This window comes from Nannospalax galili, unplaced genomic scaffold (assembly GCF_000622305.1).
Source record: "Nannospalax galili isolate Female #2095 unplaced genomic scaffold, S.galili_v1.0 scaffold139, whole genome shotgun sequence".
Taxonomy (NCBI): domain Eukaryota; kingdom Metazoa; phylum Chordata; class Mammalia; order Rodentia; family Spalacidae; genus Nannospalax; species Nannospalax galili.
In genome coordinates, this window is record NW_008345884.1 from 1,716,919 (window position 1) to 1,734,989 (window position 18,071).

At 34.7% G+C, this 18,071-nt stretch overlaps 1 protein-coding gene across 3 annotated transcripts in view; it reads left to right on the forward strand.

Moving 5' to 3' along the window:
- Nucleotides 1-18,071, forward strand: part of Nipbl (NIPBL cohesin loading factor) — a 185,678-nt gene that overhangs the window by 147,345 nt on the left and 20,262 nt on the right. For all 3 annotated transcript variants that reach the window (XM_017800336.2, XM_029567775.1, XM_029567776.1), the window contains exons 25-37: nt 582-671; nt 1,910-2,124; nt 2,224-2,326; nt 3,454-3,552; nt 3,644-3,790; nt 5,008-5,142; nt 6,283-6,381; nt 7,142-7,195; nt 9,680-9,788; nt 11,692-11,828; nt 15,580-15,720; nt 15,917-16,010; nt 16,333-16,487. In XM_017800336.2, the coding sequence (XP_017655825.2) occupies nt 582-671; nt 1,910-2,124; nt 2,224-2,326; nt 3,454-3,552; nt 3,644-3,790; nt 5,008-5,142; nt 6,283-6,381; nt 7,142-7,195; nt 9,680-9,788; nt 11,692-11,828; nt 15,580-15,720; nt 15,917-16,010; nt 16,333-16,487 (1,578 nt within the window). The remainder of the gene's footprint in view (nt 1-581; nt 672-1,909; nt 2,125-2,223; nt 2,327-3,453; nt 3,553-3,643; nt 3,791-5,007; nt 5,143-6,282; nt 6,382-7,141; nt 7,196-9,679; nt 9,789-11,691; nt 11,829-15,579; nt 15,721-15,916; nt 16,011-16,332; nt 16,488-18,071) is intronic.

The window sequence follows — 18,071 nt, forward strand, 5'->3', positions numbered from 1 at the left end:
ACCAGACTGGCCTCAAACTCACAGAGATCCATCTGCCTCTGCCTCCCAAGTGCTGGGGTTAAAGGCGTGTGCCACCACACCCAGCATAAGCTTATTTTTTTAAAGATAATATAATTCAAGCTGGGAATGATGGCACATGCCTGTAGTCCCAGCATTTGGGAGGCAGAAGCAGGCAGATCTCTGTGAGTTCAAGGCCAGCCTGGTCTACATAGTGAGTTCCAGGACAGCTGGGGCTACAGGGAGATCTTGTCTCAAAAAGACAAAAAAAAAAAAAAAAAAAAAAAAAAAGATAATTCATAATCTTAAACTTCAAATATCAGTTTATATTTTTCAAAAATCATATTTTTCTATTTCTTTATAATTGCTGTTCTTGCATTTTCATTTTTTATCAGTTTTTTTTTCTGTCAGATTTGACAATTTATTAAAATACCAGTAACCAGATATGGTAGTACACACTTATAATCCCATCACTTGGAAGGGTGGGACAACACCGTTTTGGAAAACAAAAAAAATATCAATTAACAGAAAGATACACCACCAATAATTTTGTGTGTTTGTTCTTATTTTGGTTTATTTTGTAGGTTTCAGGAGGAGAAGATGAAATCCAGCAATTGCAAAAAGCATTGCTTGATTATTTGGATGAAAATACTGAGACTGACCCTTCCCTGGTGGTAAGATTTGTTTGTGCTTTTTAAATTTAAATTGTGTCTGAAAGAAAATTGGAGAATTGGATGAAGAGAAAAAGTTTAGTGGTTTGAAACAATAATTGGTTTTTTAAATTTTTTTATTTATTTTTATGTGTATGAGTCTTTTGACTGTATGTATTTAAGTATGCCATGTGCATGCAGTACGCACAGAGGCCAGAAGAGAGTGTCAGATACTCTGGAACTGGAGTTACAAAGGGTTTTTAGCCACCATGTGGGTGCTGGGAACTGAACCCCAGTTCTCTGAAGAGCAACATTTGCTCTTAACCACTGAGCCATCTCTTCAGCCCTGAAGTACTAATTCTGAAACAAAGGGATTCCTGAGCATCTAAATAGATAAAAATCTTTATAGATTTGTCTTGTGGAATTCTGACTACAGAGAGATTATACTAAATTTATATGATAAGAGAAATATTTTTAAATCTTTTTATAGATTATCTTAAGTATAGGCTAACTCATTGATCCTTATAGTTGGTATAGGCCATATAATACATAGATGATTTATTAGCACATACAAAGAAGCTGTCAGATTTACATATATACTTATATATACTAATGTATGTTTAATAATGTGTCCTAAATATTAGTACAACAGGCCATGTGTAAAATTTATAAACCGTGTTCACATAATGGGGTATTTTCAGTTTATTTTCTTAACTGGTGGATTATGCAGTTGAAAGAGTTAAAATAACTTTTAATTATGTAGCCACCTACTATAGATTTTCAGTCTATATTCCTAGAACAGATAACACATACGTGCTTCAGTGTTGAGCTCTTTCAGTGAAAATGGATTTATGTTTTTCTTGCACAAGTAAGACAGGAGTTCAAAACAGATGGAAGTATTTTACCTCCACCATGTTATCCATTTACTCTGAAGTTTTCTTGTTTACTTCACGTCAAATTTCAGAGTCATGTTTTATGTCCTTGGGTTAAGTAATTGATAGTAGTATTCTGTATTCAATACAATTGTGTTTATTAAGTTATCTTTTGACATTAAGGTAAATACTTTAACAAATTAACTGTAACAAATATTCTGTCATCCAGGATAGTCCAGATGTTCTATCTGTCTTAAAATCTATCTGATAGAGGTTGTTTTGAAGGACATCTTAATACTTATTTTCCTGATTGTGAGCACTGTAACTTTATTAGTGACTTAGAAATGTTTCTATTTTCATCAATCTCACATCTGTCTAATGTCTTTCCAGTTTTCTCGTAAATTCTATATAGCACAGTGGTTCCGTGACACAACCCTGGAAACAGAAAAAGCAATGAAATCACAAAAGGATGAAGAATCGTCTGATGGAACACATCATGCAAAAGAAATTGAGACAACTGGTCAAATTATGCATCGAGCTGAAAACCGGAAGAAGTTCCTTAGAAGCATTATCAAAACCACACCTTCTCAGTTCAGCACATTAAAGTAAGATCCCAAGAGGAAATATGTTAAGATATATAGATATCATTGATATGTATTTACAGAGCACAAATAAATAAAAGTTTAATGACTTTTTTGTTGCAGGATGAACTCTGATACTGTGGACTATGATGATGCGTGCTTGATTGTTCGATACTTGGCCTCTATGAGGCCGTTTGCCCAGAGCTTTGATATTTATTTGACACAGGTAAATTGATTGGTTCTTCTTGATTTTTCTGATTCTGGCTATTTGTGGAGTTTATTTGTTATCTGCTCATTGTTAGTATAATTTTAAGATTATGGGAGCAGCATTTATTTCAGTATTCCGTATTTGTTGACATATCTGTAATTCTGTGTGCCCTCTACATACTAATTCTTGTTTTACAAACAAGTGGATATATTTTTATGAATATACACATTATAAAAATAAATTATTCAGTTATCAGGGCCAGGCGTGGTGGTGCATGCCTTTAATCCCAGCACTCGGGAGGCAGAGGCAGGCAGATCTCTGTGAGTTCAAGGCCAGCCTGGTCTACATAGTAAGTTCCAGGACAGCTGGGGCTACAGGGAGACCCTGTCTCAAAAAGACCCCCCCCAAAAAAAAAATTGTTCAGTTATCAAATCATGGCAAAATACTAAACATCCTTGGTAAAAATTACACATAGCAATGTTTTAGTGGAGCTAGAGTTCTTTTTTAAAAAATACAGCACCATGTTGAATTGAGAATGCAGAGATAAAAAGAAACACCCAAAAATATAGAATGCCTCACCAGTGAGTGTACTGGTCTTTAATTACAACTTTGAATTAGGGACTGGGGAGATGGTTCAGTTTAAGAGCCCTGACTGCTCTTGCAGAAGACCTTGCAGAATTCAGTTCCCAGCACCCGCATGGTGGCTAACAACCATGTCTTCTTCCACAGGGTTTGATGCCCTCTTTTGGCTTCCATGAAACCCATGGTATATTTATGTATATGCACTTGGACACACAAAAATAATAAGTCTTTTAAAAAATATAACTTTGGGGCCAAACATGGTGGCCACATAACTTCAGTCCCACCTTTTATCTCCCTGCTACCCAGAGGCAGGCCGATCTCTGTGAGTTCCAGGTCTGCGTAGTAAGTTTCAGATCAGCTGGGGCTACAGGGAGACTCCATCTTAAAAAACCCAAAAAAGAAAAAGAAAAAAACTTTGAATCAGTAAGATAATGTGTCATTTACTCACATAAAAATCAAAAGGTAGTAAGTAGTAGATTATTTTCCTTTTTATGTTTTCATGCTATATTTGGTTAAATTTTTGTATTATAAAATTTATGAAAATGTTAATGTTTGCCTGGCAGATACTCCGAGTTCTTGGTGAAAATGCAATTGCCGTTCGAACAAAAGCCATGAAGTGTTTATCTGAGGTTGTTGCTGTAGACCCCAGTATTCTAGCAAGGGTAAAAACAGCAAAAATAATTATTTTTACTTTTCTAGTCAAATTAGATTATCTCTACTAGTATAAATGTCATTTCCTTCACTTTTCTTTAGCTTGATATGCAGAGAGGAGTTCATGGACGATTGATGGATAACTCCACCAGTGTTCGAGAAGCAGCAGTTGAATTACTAGGTCGATTTGTCCTCTGTCGACCACAGCTTGCTGAACAGTATTATGATATGCTGATTGAAAGAATATTGGTATGGTTGTGGGGAGCTTTCTTCCTCATTTTTATCGTAATTCATGAATATATTTTGCCTTAAAAATCGTGTCTTATTTTAAATTAAGCTAGAAAAGTATATGCCAGTTGCATATTTATATTGCCTAATCTATGAAATATAACAACATTTTAAGGGACAATACACCTTCAAGAGGCAAGCTACTCAATATTGTAAAGAAAATCATCAGAGGAAATTGGATTCCATTTTTTGCTTATTATTGTACCAGCTATAATTAGGAAATGATGGTAATTTGCTTAGATAGTTAACTATTTTTGTACAGGACTCTAGAATAATTATATTTTTGTTATTGTGTGTATATATGTATGTATATATTATAAAGACTCATTTCAGTGATATACATCACCTACTATAAGCATATTGATTGTAAAACTCAGCATTGGAGTATTAGTACTTAGAACTAGGTAGTCCTGCAGTGACAAGTATTTATTTTATTACCATTAATATAGTATAAGAATAGTTCATGTCAAAAGTTTAATTTAAATGTTTTCTTGTCTACTTCATAGATAGCACTTCATATGCTCTTTAAGTGCCAGGCACTAGTCTGATAGTTTTATGATTATCATTCTTTTTAAATCTGGCAAACTTATTCTCTAGTCTTGGGTCCATTAGAACATGCTTCCATGTCATGAGTATCATATTTTAAAAGTAAAGATAGTAAATAAAATTGCTGGGGCTGAGCCGGGCATGGTGGCACATACCTTTAATCCTAGCACTTGGGAAGCAGAGGCAGGCGGATCTCTGTGAGTTCAAGGCCAGCATGGTCTACATAGTGAGTTCCAGGCCAGCTGGGGCTACAGGGAGACGCTGTCTCAAAAAGGACAAAAAAATTTCTGGGGCTGAAGAGATGGCTCAGAGATTAAAAGCACTGGCTGCTCTTGCACATAACCCAGGTTCAACTCCCATATCCACATGGCAGCAAACAACCGCCACAGGCACCACACACACAGATGCACTTATATACAGACAGACAACACACTCATACACATAAAATAAAAATAATAAATAATTTTTTAAATAAATAAAATTGCCGTGTTTATAGTCAATAACAAAGCATGTGAAAGGGAATAATATATGAGCCGTAATTTTCATGTTAGCAGATACTTCATTTTATCAAATTTTGCACATCTAAAACATCTGAATTTTCCTAACATTTGGAAATATTTTTTTGTTCTTAGGATACTGGAATCAGTGTCAGAAAAAGGGTAATAAAGATTTTAAGAGACATCTGTATTGAACAACCAACATTTCCAAAAATTACAGAAATGTGCGTAAAAATGATTCGCAGAGTCAATGATGAAGAGGGCATTAAGGTAAGATAAAGATTAATTCATGGAAAATTTCTTTTCGGTAATGTTTGAAATAATTTAAATGCTTATTACATACAAATTTTTAAATTTAATTTGCTAGATTTTATACTAATAAAATGTGATCTTTTCCACCTATTCAGCCATTGCAGTGTTTATGTAGCTATAAAAATCGCATTCTATCCAAAAAGCTTATCAGATTGAAATCATCTTGATTTTTAAATGGTATGTGTTTAGTTTTCAAAAATACGAAGTTCCTTTCCCTTTTAAGTTTGATATGCACAGTAAAACTCCCTTATAAGCAATAAAAGGAAGCTGAGGAGATGGCTCAGTAAGTAAGAGTACTTGCTTTACAAGCATGAGGACTGAGTCGAAATCTCCAGCACCCACATTCCTGTAACCCCAGCATTGCATGGTGGAGACAGAGAGATCCTTAGGGCCCTCCGGCTAGCCAACCTAGCAAAATGGTGAGCTTCTAGTTCAATGAGAGACCCAATTTCAAAGCAGAAAAGTAGAGAGTGATAGAGAAAAACCCCCAGTTATCCTGCTTTGGCCTTCATATGTATTCATACTCCCACACGCTCATATGCATGCACCGTTCAACATACACTACATAACATACACGCGCGCACACACACATACACACAAACACACAAAGCAGTAAAAATAATTTTTAGTTTGATCCAAAACATTTGAGGGGCTGGAGATATGGCTTATCAATTAAGAAGAGTACTTGCTGTTCTTGGAGAGGACCTGGGTTCAGTTCTCAGCATCCACATTGGGAAGCTCACAACTACCTTTAATTCAAGTTCTAGGGGCTCCATTACCTTCTTCTGGCTCCACAGGCACCTCCCTGTATGTGCTATACACACATAAATAAAAATAAATAAAAACTTTTTGAAAGTGTATTATGCAGAAGTTCTACGTTAAACATAATATCACCCATCCCTTATTTAAAATCTGTACAAATTGAAAAATCTTAGAATTTGTGAAATTAATCAGACATTTTAATCATGAGGAAATTTATAATAGAAGCTCCTCTAAATTTGTTTTTTGGCTAGCTGTAGCCTTGTATTGGACCTTAATAGTAGTTTAGGATTAAAAGTTTGCCATTTTTAATTAACTGGATTTTTGTTTTTCTTCTAGAAATTAGTAAATGAAACATTCCAAAAACTCTGGTTTACTCCAACTCCACATAATGACAAAGAAGCTATGACAAGGAAAATTTTAAACATCACTGATGTGGTAAGAAGGATGGACACAAGTGTGTGGTCTCTGTGAGTGCAAACTTAGTTGAAGTCCACCCCATCTAATGAAAGGGGAGAGACAAGTGATGAACTGTTTGGCTAAGCCTGACATTTAGTACTGATTCCTTTATATTTCTGGAGCTGCTCTATGGACCCAAGTAAGATGAGACTGCTGTTTTCACATAGCTCAACTTCTTGACATTCATATAAGCATTGATACTTAAATTCTCCTTTTTTCCATAATTGGAAAGAGAAATAGAAGAGCAGCAGATACAGTAGCCCTGGGTAGCAACCTGTAAAGACATAGCAATTCCTACCTTTTTGAGGAAGTATGAATTTAAAGTAGTTTAGTTTATTATATACATTAGTTATAATCTTCTGATTTAGAATACTTTCTATGTAAAGAATATTAGAAATTTTATATACTCAATTGCATCATCTCCATTTTCACTGGTATCATCTCAGAGGTTAAGGGACTAATAATTTTCATCGTTTGAGTCCTCACGTCTTTCTGAAAGAATATGGTTTAAGTTGTTTTTTATAATTTAATACCATATTAATATTTGATATATTAAACTAGTTTCTTCAGTAGTTCCACATTGGCAAATGTTTGTGTTAGTGAAAAATGTAAAAAGTTTTTAAATGTAAAATTTCTTTTTAAATTAAAGAAACAAGGCATAAACTTCATGTTAACAGCATAACTAAACTGTTTTAAAATTAATTTCTAGTTTTGATAATATATCACCTTTTGTCTTTAGGTTGCAGCATGTAGAGATACTGGATATGACTGGTTTGAACAACTCCTTCAAAATGTGAGTATTATTTTGACTTCTGATAACATGAAATGTAATAGGTCAGTTCTTTAAAGATTTTGTAATTAGTCCCAGCACTCGGGAGGCAGAGGCAGGCGGATCTCTTGTGAGTTCAAGGCCAGCCTGGTCTACATAGTGAGTTCCAGGACAGCCGGGGCTACATGGAGACCCTGCCTCAAAAAGACAAAAAAAAGAACTGTCCAGTTCGTTCTTATTTATTTTTTATTAGGAAAAACTTATTTCATTATGTTAAGCTGAATATTTCTTTTAATTTTCTTAACAATTCACTTGGCTGCTAAAAAACATTTTCTGAGTTACTAATTGAAATTCTAGCTATCCCTTTCAGATAATTTTTTACTTACCTTGTTCATCTAGATAATACTCATGGGAATCTATGGATAGATTTAAAAATTACATTATATACATAATTAATCTACTTACCATGTTATAAAACACTTAGAATGTCTTTTAGTAGTGTAGAATTAGACCACAATTAGTGCTTAAGTAAACCAAAGTAGAATATGGGCAAGCCTTGGTAGCTACCTAAGAAAGTAAATTATAGAATGTGTCACGGAAAATTTACAGTTCAAAATTGAAAATTGGTAAATTAAAGCTTTTTGTTTTGAGATTATTTTTTTTAATCTCAATAAGGATGTGGTAGGTAACATTGTTCTGGTTGCTATCATTTATTTTAATTAGCCATGCATCTTTTTTTTGAGCTTATGAGCAATTTTATTAAAGTTTGAGAGAAAAGTAACAGGGCAGGCAAGCTATAAATCTTGGCAGCTGCCAAAGAGGGACATAGAGAAGAGAAAAAGAGCAAAGGCCGTGCCTTTTAAGTTAAGAGTCCAAAAAAGCAGGCAGCTTCAGCCACGGAGTTTGGCAAGCATCTGCATGGCAAGGATAGCTTCAGGAAGAGTGAGAAAGACCAGACTGTCCAGATAAGCATGCGTAGTTTTGACCAGTATCTGAACAATTTTTTTGTTTTTTAAGGAAAAAGAAAAAGTTCTGAGTTTAGACTCAGAAAAGCAGGTAGGCCAGTGCTATAGTGTCTTCTGTAAGAAGCTGCCTATCCATGTATTTTGTAGTTAAAGCTTAAATTCATGTAAATTTTTTTTGATAATTTATTTGTATTTGTATGTGTATGAGTGTTTTGCCTGCATGTTAGTTCACCCTTGCATGCAGTGCCTGCAGAAGCCAGAAGAGGGCATTGGATCCCCTGGAACTGGAGCTACAGGCTATTAGCTGCCTTGTGGGTGCTGCTAGGAAGTGAACCTAGGTCCTATGCAAGAGCTACCTGTACTCCTAACCACTAAAACTCACACATTTTTAAATTTGAATTTGTATTTTTGTTTTACTTCCTTTTAGTTCCTCAATCATGTAAGCTGCATTTCCAGCTTATAACAAGCCATTTATGACTCATGGCAATTATATTAGACAACACAGAAATAGAACATTTATGTTATTGCAGAAAGTTGTGTCTGGTAGCACTGGAACTCACCACAAAAATCAAATACCAATGTTCTTTTAATATCCCTAGAAATATTTTAATCATTGTTAGCAAAACAGGTATACCTTAAGTCATTTTTTTTCCACAGACTTGTGATTATGAAAGATTGGATTTGTTTTACCTTTTTGGCTATAGTTAGACTGATCTCTGTCCCCTTTATCATTATTCGTAGTACTTTTTTTATTTTTATTTTTTTTAAGCTTTTACAATTATTAGAAATTTAAAGAAAAATCCTCAGGGCAGGTGAACTGGTAATCTAGGCAGCTGCCCTGAGGAAAATGGAGGGGAGAAGGAAAGAAAGCCATGAAACCATGCAGACTTAGAGCCTGCATGGAGGTCAGACATGTGGCTGACTGGCAGCTACATGGCTGGGAGAAGGAAGCTTTAGAGAAAAAGTAAAGACATATAAGATGCTAGAGGCAGCCCAAATCCTTAAAGAAAGCATGTTTAGAAAGGGGATATGAAGAAGAAAAGGAGAGATTACAGTTTTCTGAAGAATTCAGAAAAGCAGGTAGACTTACATTATTTGTAATGCTTTTTAAGCATTGTTTGCTATGATTTGGCAAACGATAAAACAGAAGAAATCTGCCAAATCATATAATTGTAGATCATAAGGTATAATTCAGATACAATTACTAATCTTTAAAATAATTCAACTAGCATTGAATGATATTCTTTGGTTTGAGTTTAAGTAAGAGAAAAAAAAAAAAGTCATCTTTCCTTCATCTCTCATACTCTATCTCTGGTCCTATGCAAAGCAGTTTAAATACTTCATGCTAAACTATTTGAATTTGCAAGTTACTGGTTTGTAATATATTTTTAAACATGTGTTTTTGTTTTGTTTATTAATTTGTCTTTCAGTATTGTTAACCAAAAAAATTATTGCTATGGGCATATTTAATGCATTTCTAGTATTATTGACTATTGAGTAATTATACTGGGATTTTCTTTTTTATGTATATATATATATATAGTTGTTGAAGTCTGAAGAGGATTCCTCATATAAACCTGTGAAGAAAGCTTGTACTCAACTCGTTGATAACCTAGTTGAGCACATTCTTAAATATGAGGAATCTCTAGCTGGTAAGATATTTTATATATTGGTCCTTAAGTTACTTTTGTGAGACTTAAATCTTTTGGACACTTTTCTTACTTTTGTCTCTGATTCTGCTTGCTTAATAACTAGCTACTTCACTTTTAAGGCTATTTGGTTTTCTTGGTATAAATTTCTGTGTGATACTTAATTTAGGATTTCATTGTTATGGTTGCTTGAGATTACCTTAATCAAACAGTATAATAAAACATGAACATCATTTCTTCTCTGTATCTTTCAATACCATATATTTTTAAATGTCATATTCAAAAGAATAAAGGTTCAGAACCAATATGTTTTTAGATAATGACATTTATCACAGAATTCTTTGGTATTACATAAATTTTGTAAAACTCTCAGTGAAATTGTAACTATTGTTAATATGTTTTTCAAAAGGTTTTTTGTTGTTTTGAGGACTTTTGGGGAGGTTTGTTTGTTTGTTTGTTTGGGGTTTTTTTTTGGTCTTTTTGAGGCAGTCTCCCTGTAGCCCCAAGCTGGCCTGGAACTCATTATGTAGACCAGGTTGGCTTTGATCTCGCTGAGATCTGCCTGCCTCTGCCTCCCAAGTTCTGGGATTAAAGGTGTGCACCACCATGCCCGGCTTTTTTCCCAAAGATTTATACTATATTACTAACATTGCTTATAATTGTCTTACAAATTTTTTTATATTTAATCTGTTAAATCTGCTTGATCTCATAAATCTTTCTTAATCTTTTTAAATGTAAATAAAGTACTTAATAGTTTATGTTCACTATCAGATTATTTCAGTCACAAATCTGGAATTTTTCGTTATAATTTAAAAAAAAAATAAAAGTCAGGGCTGGAGAGATGATTCAGCAGTTCAGAGCACTGGCTGCTCTTACAGAAGACCCAGGTTCTATTCCCAGCACCCACATGGAGGCTAACAACTGTCTGTAACTCCAGTTCCTGGGGATCCGACACTCTTCTGACCTCCGCGGGCACTGCATGACACGGGTGCACTTACACACGTGCAGGCAATATACTCATACACATAAAATAAAAATAATAAAATATTTAAATATATAAATTCATAATTTGTACCCATTACTTAAGAGCACAGAAAGCTAGCATTCTTCCCATCTCCTAATGCACGTTAGTAAGGAGCAGCAGCAGACCCCAGTCATTATAGAGGGACCAAGAGCCTCTACTGGAGGTACCATTTATGGCGTCTAAGGAAATTGTTGATATCATTTATATTCTTACACAGGTTTTCTTTTTCTTTAACTTTTTCCCATTTTCCATATGTACATCTTTTTTGCTTTTTATCTCTGTTTTACCTATTTTTCCCCATCCTTCATTGCTGATAGTAGTGTCCTTTAATGTTCAAAGTTACTAATCCTCTCTAAAAATAAATATTTGTAATAACCAAAGTATCTCTTACTAGCATCATATTTTTTCCCACCTGAACAGTGTTTTGTATAACCCTATATAGCATTGATCCAACTTCCCAATTTATCACACCTGTTATTTAACATTCACACCAGTGCTCTTAAACACAGTATCACCTTAGCTAAATTGTTTTTGTCATCTCTTGCTTTTTTTCTGTTTCCCTCCATTTATAGGCATAAACAACATGTTTATTCCCAAAAGCCCACCCCTGAATGTCCCAACTCCATTCTACATTTTAACTTCAGACCTACCCCTCATTGTGAAACCTGCCTTTTACATAAGGCCTCTGTCCTTCGTCTTCAATATATGTATATTCCATGACTGAAAATGAAAGGCAGTCTAACATCATAAGAAATAATATGTTTTATTAAAGCCCATCCTGAATCTGCTAGAAGATAATATTGAGTAAATTAAATAATATTCTGTCTAATTTTCCCTAGTTTGCCATACTGTAGTGTCTTATTTCGCTGTTTGTTTTTCCAGATTCTGACAATAAAGGTGTGAATTCTGGAAGATTGGTAGCTTGCATAACCACTTTGTTCTTATTCAGCAAAATAAGACCCCAACTCATGGTTAAACATGCCATGACTATGCAACCATACCTTACCACTAAATGTAGTGTAAGTATAGAGTTATTTTATTTGTCTTTCTTACATAAAATGTGTAGTATTTTAAATTTTGGATTTATATGTACTAGCTACATTCTCACTGACAGATAATCTCTGTCATTTACTCAAATATGTTTTTGATATTTATGGCAGGTTCTCTGAAAACATCAGTTTTCTGATACATTATAAATAAAATTCAGCCTGTTTTCTCTGTTAGCTCTTAAGTCAAACCTTCAGTAATTGCTTAATAAATGTTGTAGCTGTTGTTAAGACCTCAGAAGTGAATAAAGCACAGTTTGCAGCTTTAAGAAACTTTCTTTTTTTTTTATGCTGGGTGTGGTGGCACACGCCTTTGATCCTAGCACTGGGAGGCAGAGGCAGGAGGATCTCTGTGAGTTCAAGGCCAGCCTGGTCTACATAGTGAGTTCCAGGTCAGCTGGGGCTACAGGGAGACCCTGTCTCAAAAAGACCCAAAAAAAAAAAAAGAAATGCTGTCTTTTGAATATTGAATTTGCTATTCATGTGTCATTTATATGTTTTCATTTTTATTATAGAGCAAAAATATTGAATATGGAAAATCTAGTATCATACTGAAGACACTAATATGTTAACATGCTATATTTTCCTAAAATAAATAAAAATTCATAAAACATTGCTTAAATACAATAGTGCTGTAAATCAAATGATTCTTGAAACAGTAATTTCTTACAAATGCTAAATTGTATAATACACTGCAAACTTACAATTCCAATTTTTTTACATACCGTTTATTATTTCTAAATACCTAACTTCAATAGTTTTCTCTATTAGATTTGTTTTTCTGCTATTTTCATGTATCACTTCCTAACCTATAAGTTCTAAGTGAAAACCTCAGGACTTCTGAGAAATTTTTAAGAACTGAGGCAAGTAGTGAAGGATTAGAAGTAAATTTAGTGGGGGAGAGGACCTCCTTGGATTGGATGTACACGACCTCCAAGACACTTAATTCCATCTTAAGAACTTAAACTAAATCTAGAAATAAATTGTTTTAATATATAATCTGTGGCTAATAATGGCTTATATTTGCTAAACATTGTAATCAGTTACTTTGAAGAACTTTATATGCATTATCTCATTTACTTTGTCAAGTAAGTACCATTAATCCTTAAGATGAGGAAGCTAAAGCTTCTCAGTCCCAAAGTTACAGTTTAGTGCCATATTCTCCCACCAGAGACTGGATTATAATATAAGATCCAAACCAAACCGTAATACTTATGACATACATTTAACCATTGTTGCATACATTTTATTGGAAGTTACTTAAGAATGGACTTACAAAGACGTTGAGAAAATGGTTTTTGTTTATGGATTTTGTTTTTACTGATTTCTAACAGGTATTACAGATTGCTAGTGGATATAATCTTTAGTCCTTTTGGAAAGCAGTGTATGACCATTATAATCATATTTGTGCTCTTTGCTATGTAAAGGAGTAATTCATTATTGTTTCTTTTGAATTCATGATATTTTGCACAGTTTTGTTTTTCTGTAAATTGGCTATTCATATTGTTTGCCCATTTTCATTTGAATTGTGGGCCTTCTTTCAGATTTTGAAAATTATGTAGTTTAAATATTTTAGTTAAACCACCTTATATCATACTTATTTTAATTATCTTTTCCCTGGGCCTGGAGAGATGGCTCAGCTAAGAGCACTGGCTGCTCTTGCAGAAGACCCAGGTTCAGTTCCCAGCACCCACATGGTGTCTAACAACCTCTGTAACTTCAGTTCTAGGGGATATGACACCCTCTTCTGTTTCCTGGGTTTTCACACTCATGGTGCACTTATATGCAGGCAGAATACTCATACATATAAAATTAAAAATAAATTTAAAAAATTTAAATCTCTTGTATTCTGCTAGGTTTGTTTCCCTTCATAATATTCACAAGTCTTTAAATTCTAGGTGATTTTTTGTTGGGTTTTTTTGTTTGTTTGTTTGTTTTTGTTTTTGTTTTTTTTTGGGGGGGGGTCTTTTTGAGACAGGCTCTCCTTAACCCCCAGCTGACCTGAAATTCACTATTTAGACCCAGGCTGGCCTCAATCTCAGAGATCACCTGCCTCTGCTTCCTGAGTGCTAGGACTAAAGGTGTGCACCACCATACCCAATTGTTCTAGATTTTAAGGCATTTCATTTACCTGATTTTTCAGGCCATTACTTAAGCAAATTTCAGAAGAAGCTACTACTACATTTTTTTAAAGGAAAAATACCAGATTTTGTTCTTAAATGAAATTATCCTACCCAACAGAAACGTTTCTGTCATCAGACCTATTTTTGTTCAAAGGGGCTATCTGTAGGATAGAAGAAAAATAATAGGATTTCTGTATTATTTAGAAAGAATTAGTCGTCTGACCTTAATTTTAAAATTGTATGTGAAAATTATATGTAGATCCTGAAAGGAAAAATGGAGATGACACAGGAAAGTTTGGGGCCAGTAAAATAGTGCTCTCCAAAAGTCCAAAATAAATGTCAGTAATCTTTTGCTTGGCTAGTTTTAAAAGCATACATAGAAAGTCTTACTCTGCTTTACCCCCCCACTCCAAAAAAAAAAAGCTAGCATTTTTATTGCTTTTAGAGAAAGAAAGTCATCAGCTCTAGGGCAAGTGAGAAAAAGACTTTATTGTAATCCCTTTGGTAAATTTTTATTTCTTTTTCATCATTTTTTTTAGTGTATTTAGTTTTTTAATCAAAATATGTTTAATTATAAAACGGAAAGTGTTATATCTAGTTCTGGGGTAATATATTTTTATTTATCATTGCAAAAATAGTTTAACACAGGATTTCTCAACTTGAGCACTGTGGACAGCTGGATAATTCACTGTTAAGAACTGTTGTTTTCCTTGTGGGATGTTTTGCAGCATCTTTTGGTCTCTGTCCAATAGATAGCAGCTCCCACTGTGACAGTCAAAATTGCTCTTGGCAGCACCAGGTACTCCTGAGTAGAGAATAGAGAGCACATTCACAGTAGGAAACAGTGGCTCACATTCCCTTATTATCTTTAGAACTATACCACTCTTTGTGAAATACTCCACTAATATTTAAATATTTTGTTTAGAATTGACTTGCATTTCATTTTAGGGGGAAAAATGATAGTTTTAACATTATTAGGTGTTCCCAAGGTCACGTGGCAAATTAGTGGTAGAGCTAGAATCCAGATTCCTCATACTGATAATCTGATACTCATCCTTCCACTTGATGGGGGAGGGGGCTCTTTTCTAGTACTTTTTAAATTTTTTAAAATATTTTATTCATTATTTTATGTATATGAATATATTGCCTGCATGTATGTAAGTGCACCCATGTCACCCAGTGCCCATGGAGGTCAGAAGAGGGAATTGGAGTCCCCTGGAACTGGAGTTGCAGATGGTTGTTAACCACCATGTGGGTTCTGGGAATCAAACCTGGGTCCTCTGTAAGAGCATCCAGACTGAACCATCTCTCCAGCACCTACTTTTTTTTTTTCTTTGTCCTTTTGTGACAGGGTCTCTCTGTAGTCCTAACTGACCTGGAACTCACTATGTAGACCAGGCTGACCTCAAAGTCACAGAGATCCACCTGCCTCTAAAGGCGTGTGCCACCACACCTGGCTTTAACTGTAATGTTATACACATAATGCTCCACTCTTATGCCCAAATACATAAAGCTGCATATAGTTTCTTTTTACATATATATGTGTGTGTGTGTGTGTATATATATATATATTCATAAGAGTACTAACTTTGTTCTTATAGACACAAAATGATTTCATGGTTATCTGCAATGTTGCAAAAATTCTTGAGTTAGTCGTACCACTGATGGAGCATCCAAGTGAAACTTTCCTTGCCACTATCGAAGAAGATCTGATGAAGCTTATCATCAAATATGGCATGACTGTAAGTAGTTAACTATGTCTGTATTAAGTACTATATAATACATAGATAATAAACTTGTAAAGTGTTACTATGTAACATGTCATAATTAAAGTCCCAGTTTATTTTATTTAAGATAAATAGGAAGGAAAAAATTAATTATATATTTTAACTATGCTTTTAATTCCTATTTAAGAGTAACATTTTCTTCATCTTTTAGGTAGTACAGCATTGTGTGAGCTGTCTTGGAGCTGTTGTAAATAAAGTAACACAAAATTTTAAATTCGTGTGGGCCTGTTTCAATAGATACTATGGTAAGTACAGTGCCTAGGCTTTCAAATTATTTGCTAAGTTCTATAATTATGTCCAGCTCATCAGTATATCTGGTGTCCTCCATTTTTCTATTATCTTTTGTAGTGTCTTAAAAAAAAATCTAAGAAGTTTATCTGTTAGTATATATAAAGTAGAATTTATGTATTTTTTCTTGTATTGTTTTAGGTCTAATGAATACCCCATAACTCTGGGTATATTTAACACTTAAAACCATTAGTAAAAGTTAATTATAGTTCATTAATAGTTACTTTAACATAATTCAAAGATATAGGGCTTATTGTAAATATTGCTTATCTTTACTAGGTGCCATTTCAAAATTAAAAAGTCAACATCAAGAGGACCCAAATAACACTTCACTTTTAACAAATAAGCCAGCACTTCTTAGGTCTCTCTTCACTGTTGGAGCACTATGTCGGCATTTTGATTTTGATCTGGAAGATTTTAAAGGCAACAGTAAGGTAAAGATCCTCTTATCAGGCCCGGAGAGATGGCTCAGCTTTTAAGAGCACTGGCTGCTCTTGCAGAGGACCCAGGTTCAGATTCCAGTGCCCTCTTCTGATCTCCACAGGCATTGCACAACATGGATGTACTTACATACATACGCTCATACACCTAAAAGTAATAAATTTTTTTTTTTTAAGAGTAATGGGGGCTGGAGAGATGGCTCAGTGGTTAAGAACACTGGCTGCTCCTGCACAGGACCAGGGTTCAGTTCCCAGCTCCCATATGGTGGCTAACAACCATACATAATTCCAGTTCCAGGGGATCTTGATGACCTCTTCTGACCTCTGTGGGCATTGCAAGACATAGGTGCACTTACATACATGCAAGCAGTATACTCATTCACCTAAAAAATAATAATAATTGGGGGTTGGAGAGATAGTGCAGCAGTTAAGAACACTGACTGTTCCTGCAGAAGACCCAGGTTCAAATCCCAGCACCCATATAGCAGCTAACAACTGTCTGTAACTCCAGTTCCAGGGAATTCAACAGTCTCTTCTGACCTCCATGGGCATTGCATGACACTGATGCACTTAATCTACATGCAGGCAATACCTGCATACACATAAAATAATAAATAAAATATTTTTAAAAATAATAATAAAATATTTTTTAAACAATCATTACCAATGTGCTACAAAACACAAACCCTGTGTGGCCTTGAGCTAAGAATGACTGTAATGATCTAGAATGAGGAGAGTGTGATTTAATGAGAATTTTGAAAACAGTGCCTAGCCCAAACATTATCTCTAGACTTCCTACTGATCTCTGAACTGTTTGTTACTGGTCTGTGACAAGATATAAAGTAATATATTATTTATATTCTGGCACATGCTTTTTTGTTACAGACTATTATATCAAATGCCAATACTCTAAAATAAGTGGAACTGATTTTTTATTTCTAGTGTTGTGAATCAAACCTAGGGCCTTGCATGTGTCAGGCAAGTATTTACCACTGGGCTACATGTACCCCAGCAAGATTTTTTTATTTTAATAAATAAATTCCGCATGTGGGGCTGGTCTAGATGGCTCAGTGGTTAAGAACACTGGCTACTCTTCCAGAAGACCTGGATTCAGTTCCCAGTACACACATGGCAAGCTAACAACCAACTATAACTCCAGTTCCCAGGGATCCTACACTCTCTTCTCTCCTCTGTGAGCACTGCATGTGCGTGGTATACCTACGTACATGCAGGCAAAATACATTCATATAAAATAAAAATCTAAAAATAAAATTCACTTGACAATTCTCATTGTTTGCTTTTAGGCATTTTTATAGTTGAAAATTAAGGGCTGGCAAGATGACTCAGTGGGTAGAGGTACTTTTTTTCTAAAACTGATTTCCTGAGTTCCATTCACATATCCCACATGGTGGCAGGAGAGAACTGACTTCTTTGAATAGTCTTCTGGCCTTCATGAACATACCATGGACCCTCCCTCCCTCCTTTCCTCTTCTTTCTCTCTCTCGCTTTCTCTCCTTCTCTCTCTCTCCCCCCCACACACATACACACACACACACACACACACACACACACACACAC